At 40.9% G+C, this 6,000-nt stretch overlaps 1 protein-coding gene and 1 long non-coding RNA gene across 10 annotated transcripts in view; one reads left to right on the forward strand and one right to left on the reverse strand.

Annotated features, from left to right (window-relative positions):
- The window catches only part of LOC148142265 (uncharacterized), a 164,588-nt gene extending 162,791 nt beyond the window's left edge, over nucleotides 1-1,797 (reverse strand). The window contains exon 1 of the long non-coding RNA XR_015751992.1: nucleotides 1,684-1,797. This is a non-coding gene — a long non-coding RNA (uncharacterized LOC148142265). The remainder of the gene's footprint in view (nucleotides 1-1,683) is intronic.
- Nucleotides 1-1,906, forward strand: part of LOC148142266 (indolethylamine N-methyltransferase-like) — a 101,306-nt gene extending 99,400 nt beyond the window's left edge. For 6 of the 9 annotated variants that reach the window (XR_015751987.1, XR_015751985.1, XR_015751986.1 and 3 more), the window contains 2 exons: nucleotides 1,036-1,133; nucleotides 1,769-1,905. Coding sequence is in view for 5 of the 9 variants with exons in the window: in XM_087976409.1 (XP_087832535.1) it covers nucleotides 1,036-1,133; nucleotides 1,769-1,792 (122 nt within the window). In the remaining 4 variants the exon portion in view is untranslated. Of the gene's footprint in view, nucleotides 1-1,035; nucleotides 1,134-1,768 lie in introns of all 9 variants that reach the window. The other 3 variants (XR_015751988.1, XM_087976407.1, XM_087976408.1) reach the window with 1 other exon arrangement.
- The last annotated feature ends 4,094 nt before the right edge of the window (nucleotides 1,907-6,000 follow it).

Here is a 6,000-nt window from a genome sequence, read left to right on the forward strand (position 1 = left end):
CACAAATGGATTGTGCTGTTATGTCACTGGTCAAGGACAGTCCCCAGGATGTTGACAGTGGGGGATTCAGTTATGGCAATACCATCAAATATCTGGGGTTTACGATTATATTCACTCTTGTTGATGACTAATCCTAATTCCTTTACGACAGCCTCTTGAAAGGTTTCTCTCCCAAATCACTTACTTCCACATTTCAAAACCCCAAATGTCTATCTTTGGCCTTCCAATCACCATAATGTTATTATTCTTTTCTGCTTGTTCATTTGCCTTTGAAGCCCTGGTCCCGAATAACACATTATCTCTCTATTCATTCTCCCTCATACATTCCCTTCAGTGTTAACGGTACAGACTGAGAATATAGGGTGACATATAATTGACTCATGCATTGCCACACCTGGCTGTATTATATAAAGCATAATTGGATCATGGTTTCCTCTGCCAAATTTGCATGGTTGGTGAGCATAGGTTTCCATGTGTAAAATTTGATCAGTTCAATTTTGAAAATGTTTTTAAGGAGGCCAGATATGAGACAGAGCAGTTGGAAACTTTTGCCAATCCCAAGTTGTTAACCAATGTTACAGACTTGGAATCAGTTTTTTTTCCTGGTTGCTCGCAAGCTTAAGAATGTTTAGTTCAGTATTGTCATTGTGACAGCTGCAGATCTATCCTGTTCAACACTGACTAAAGAAACAAAACAAAACATATTATTAAACCAAATCAAAGTCCCATTTTATTTTAATTGATGTAATTTAGTTCTTTTTGTTGCATTCATCCTTCTGAAACATAAAGGTTGTAAATCCAACCTTCAGCTGAGATGAGTTGTCAACTGTGGCTGCATTTCTTGCCTCTGACTTGAACATTTTGCATTTAGAAATTCAGAGCAGGCATCTCAGCAAAAGTCCAGGCTCACAATTCAGTGCAATATTGAGAGAATGCTGTGTTGCTGGAGGTGCTGATTTTCAGACATTGAGCCATGTTGTTCAGAAATCCATAACACTCAAGACAATCTGTACATTCTTTTGTCTTTACTTACAGAATTCCACATTGCATTACATACATATCCAACCCAGAATAATGGGGGCTGCAAGAATTTTCAGTTACTCCCTGTATCTGAATATTTTGCTGGTTTCCAGGTAAAACAGAGGAAGATGTGACTGGGGTCAGTAAATACCTGGTATTTTGGGAATATTTGTCAGAGTGGTGCCACCAGCAGGCCTGTTGCTAACAGATAAAGTATTTTCTTGCTTCCCATTGTGAGAGATTAGAAATGTAGTTTCTGCAGGTGGGGGAGGGGTGTTGCGGGGTGGGACATTATACAAACGGTCGCGGAATTCTTGTAGCATGTAGCATGTAGCTTACTTAAGGCTAAGACTTTAATGAATATAGAGGGTCTTTTAAAGAAAATAGTTTTAAGCTCGGAAATAACTCTGAAGGGTTGTAGCTGACCACAAAAAGAAGCAGCAGGGGCATTTCACAATAAAGCTTAAAGTATGATAAGAGAAACTGAATAAAAGAACAAGCTGTAACAAACAAGGAACAAAGAATGCAGACATACAAGGACAAGCAGGATGGCCAGATAAGAAAATAACTAGAGAGAAAAAAACAAGTGAGGTAATCGGCTTATGATAGGATGGGAAAAGGGAGGTGTGATTCCGCAACTTGTAAATGAATAAAGTTGCTTACATGCTCTGTTTTCGTGCGCATTTCTGATTGATTGCAGAAACGTCCAGTACTTGCAAGGCTGTATTAATTTGTTCTTGTTTCCAAGGCTTTGTCTCAGGCTGATCTGTGAGTGAGTTCTGTTTCTCACACCATCTCAAAATGGAGTCATCTTCTCATTCCCCTAGCAGCCTCAGCGATGATCATTTCTCTCAGTGATGTCACCAAGGCCAAGACCTTCTGTTTCTCTGATTTGCCCAGCAGCATAGATAGACAACTAGCAGCACTTTATTGGACAATGGACCCAGTGGCAGCCAATCAGGAGATTACCATCAGGAAGGTCGCACTATTCATCTGCACAGACTCAAGACCCATTTTTGGTTCCAACATTGTGAGTTCTCTTCTAAGAAAATTCAGACTGAAGTCATTCCTGATCTAGACTGTTTAATAGAATAAACCAATTGGCAGAAAAATCCTGTCTCTCAATTTTAAAAGCTACAGTAATCTTATCAACAAAACATTTCACAAATACAGTACCAGCCCATAAGTAATCATCACCTGATCTCATGTGCTTTTCCACTGTGATGACAATAAAACATTGCAGAGTCTATTTTGTGATGTCTTACTTTTACCTAAATAAATTTTGATGAAAATTAAAATGCCAGGGAGTATAATTCAGGGCATAAATGTCTTTGGTTAATTTCCATTGAATACCATTTGCATCTGCCGTTTTGGATAGTTTCAGAAAAATGCGACTGAGAAAAGTGTCAACATGAAGAAACATGCTGATTCATCTCCACTTTCAATAAACTGCCAAGACCCCCAAGTATACAAAAGAGGCAGCACGATGGCTCAGTGGTTAGCACTGTTGCCTTGCAGCACCAGGCACCCGGGTTCAATTCCTGTCCCAGGTGACTGTCTGTGTGGAGTTTGCACATTCTCCCCTTGACTGCATGGGTTTCCTCCCACAATCCAAAGATGCGCAGGTTAGGTGAAATGGCCATGATAAATTGCCCATAGTGTTAGGAGCATTAGTCAGGGTAAATATAGGGTAGGGGAATATTTCTGGGTGGGTTACTCTTCAGTGAGTTGGTGTGGACTTGTTGGGCCAAATGCCCAGTTTCCACACTGTATGTAGGTAATCTGACATAATCTAAAAATCACACAATACCAGGTTATAGTCCAATTGGAAGCACACTAGCTTTCGGAGCGTCGCTCCTTCATCAGGCAATAGTGGAGGGCTCAATCCTAACACACAGAATTTATAGCAAAAAATTTACAGTGTGATTTAACTGAAATTATATATTGAAAAATTGATTGTCTGTTAAGTCTGTCATCTGTTTGAATACCATGATAGTTTCATTTCTTTCAATAATTGTGTGTTAGGATTGAGCCCTCCACTATCACCTGATGAAGGAGTGATGTTCCGAAAGCTAGTGTGCTTCCAATTAAACCTGTTGGACTATAACCTGGTGTTGTGTGATTTTTAATTTTGTACACCCCAGTCCAACACCGGCATCTCCAAGTCATAACCTAATCTAATTGTCTTTGCTTTGTCTCTTTCACTATTTTATTTTCAAGTTTATTGGCACCACCAAAATTTAGTGTTGACAATAATCTTTCCTTCCAGCTTTGCTTGACAGCATTCTGCAGACTTTATTGTGTAAGCTATTTAATTGATAACATCTGCAGTTGAGTTTACATCTGTCAGGAGCCCTACTGTGATCTACTTGGCCAGATGGGGAAATACAACGAATTTAACAACTTCACTAAAGAGTCATCATGACAGGCAAAATGATGAATTGAGTGGTGCTGGAAATGCACAGCAGATCAGGCAGCATCCGAGGGGCAAGAAAATTGATGTTTCAGGCAGGAGCCCTTCATCAGGAAAGGGCTGCCGGAAACATAGATTTCCCTGCTCCTCGGATGCTGCCTGACCTGTTGTGCATTTCCAGCAACACTCTAATCTTGACTCGAATCTCCAACATCTGCAGTCCTCACATTCGCTAAAATGATGAGTTGTGCCATTTTCCTTAGTGAGTACCGGGAGGCTCCTTCAATGTGTCAGGTAATAGGAATATTTACAGTTTATTTGTAAAGTATCAACAGATGCTGTAATATTATCTTGAATTTTCCCAGCCATTGAATTAAGTTGGAAGAATCATGTGGGATCAGCCGTAAGGAGTGTCTGATATAGAGAGCAAAACGTCTCAAGTGTTAACCAGCAAGATGGGATTCACATGAACAATAAGAGGCTTATTTGCATGTAAAAATGTCCTTGTTATTACATCAACCCATTCTCCAAAGGCTAGCTATCAGAGCGACAATTCTGAAGCATTAAACTCAGAGCAGTAACCTGGTGAGTCCAGCTCACCTCTTGATCCTCTGACCCTCTCTCTTGGATGTGAGACACCAACTTCTTCTGCATGTTTCACATTGTGTAGCTGCTCGCTCTCCTCTGTCCATCAGGACCTTTGCCCAATATTTCTGGGGCAATTAATAGGAACAGTGCAAGGTAGATTCAGACTGCCAGCATTGGACTGGGTGGAACACTGGCAGTCTGAAAGATGGCACCAGTGCCAGGAATCCCAGGAGATCCAATAGCCAGCATTTCTGCTTGTGGCGTTTGGAAGAATTGGACAGCACAGTGCCATAGGGAGCGTAGGTAATGAGGCAGGTTTTGAGAAATTGCCTTAGAATTTCATCAAATGATTTGTTGTGGAATGACAGTGTGAGATAAATGACACTCAGCTCTCTACTCGAACAAAACACACTGGATTTTTTGCTTCTGACATGAATAGATCGAGTTGGAAAAAGGAAAAGTTGCTCCAAATAGCACAATTCTGACACTGAGTGTGGGATGGAATCAGTCCCTGGATGCAGATGTTACTGCAGATGTCGCAAAGATGTTACTACAGTTGTTATGGGGGATTTCAACATACAGGTAGACTGGGAGAATCAGGATGGTATTGGACCTCAAGAAAGAGACTTTGTGGAGTGCCTCCGAGATGGATTCTTAGAACAGCTGGTGCTGTAGCCTATCAGAGAGAAGGCAATTCTGGATCTGGTATTGTGCAACGAACCAGAATTGATCAGGGACCTCGAAGTGAAGGAGCCATTGGGAAGTAGTGACCATAATACAATAAGCTTCAATCTGCAATTTGAGAGGGAGAGGGTACAATCGGAAGTGACAATATTTCTGTTGAATAAAGGGAACTATGGAACTATGAGGAAGGAGCTGGCCAAAGTTCAATGGTGCAATACCGTAGCAGGGATGACAGGGGAGGAACAATGGCGGGTATTTCTGTGTATAATGCAGAAGATGCAGGATCAGTTCATTCCAAAAAGGAAGAAAGATCCTAGGAGGAGGCATGGGTGGCCGTGGCTGATGAGGGAAGTTAAGGAACATATAAAGTTAAAAGAGAAAAAGTATAACATAGCAAAGATAAGTGGGAAAATGGAGGACTGAGAAGCTTTTAAAGAACAACAGAGGATTACTAAGAAGGAAATACGCAGAGAAAAAATGAGATACGAAAGTAAACTGGCCAAAAATATAAAGGAGGATAGTAAAAGCTTTTTTAGGTATGTGAAAGGGAAAAAAAATGGCTAAAACTAAAATTGGGCCCTTTTTGAAGACAGAAACAGGGAATATATTACGGGGAACAAAGAAATGGCAGAAGAATTGAATTGTTACTTCAGATCTATGTTCACTGGGGATGACACAAGCAATCTCCCTGAGGTAACAGTGGCTGAAGGACCTGAACTTAAGGGAATTTATATTTGCCAGGGATTGGTGTTGGAGAGACTGTTAGGTCTGAAGGTTGATAAGTCCCCGGGACCTGATGGTCTACATCCTAGGGTACTGAAGGAGGTTGCTTGAGAAATCGTGGATGTGTTGGTGATTATTTTTCAGAGTTCGATAGATTTGGGATCAGTTCCTGCAGATTGGAGGGTGGCTAATGTTGTACCACTTTTTAAGAAAGGTGGGAGAGAGAAAGCAGGAAATTATAGACCAGTTAGTCTGACCTCAGTGGTGGGAAAGATGCTGGAGTCTATTATAAAGGATGAAATTACGACACATCCGGATAGTAGTAACAGGATAGGTCAGAGTCAGCATGGATTTATGAAGGGGAAATCATGCTTGACTAATCTTCTGGAATTTTTTGAGGATGTAACTCTGAAGATGGACGAGGGAGATCCAGTAGATGTAGTGTACCTGGACTTTCAGAAAGCTTTTGATAATGTCCCACATAGGAGGTTAGTGAGTAAAATTAGGGCGCATGGTATTGGGGGCAAAGTACTAACTTGGATTGAACGTTGGTTGGCTGATAGAAAACAAAG

The sequence above is a fragment of the Chiloscyllium plagiosum genome, unplaced genomic scaffold, assembly GCF_037043375.1.
Source record: "Chiloscyllium plagiosum isolate Xiang-an unplaced genomic scaffold, Cpla_swu_hap1 HiC_scaffold_29, whole genome shotgun sequence".
NCBI classification, from domain to species: Eukaryota; Metazoa; Chordata; class Chondrichthyes; order Orectolobiformes; family Hemiscylliidae; genus Chiloscyllium; species Chiloscyllium plagiosum.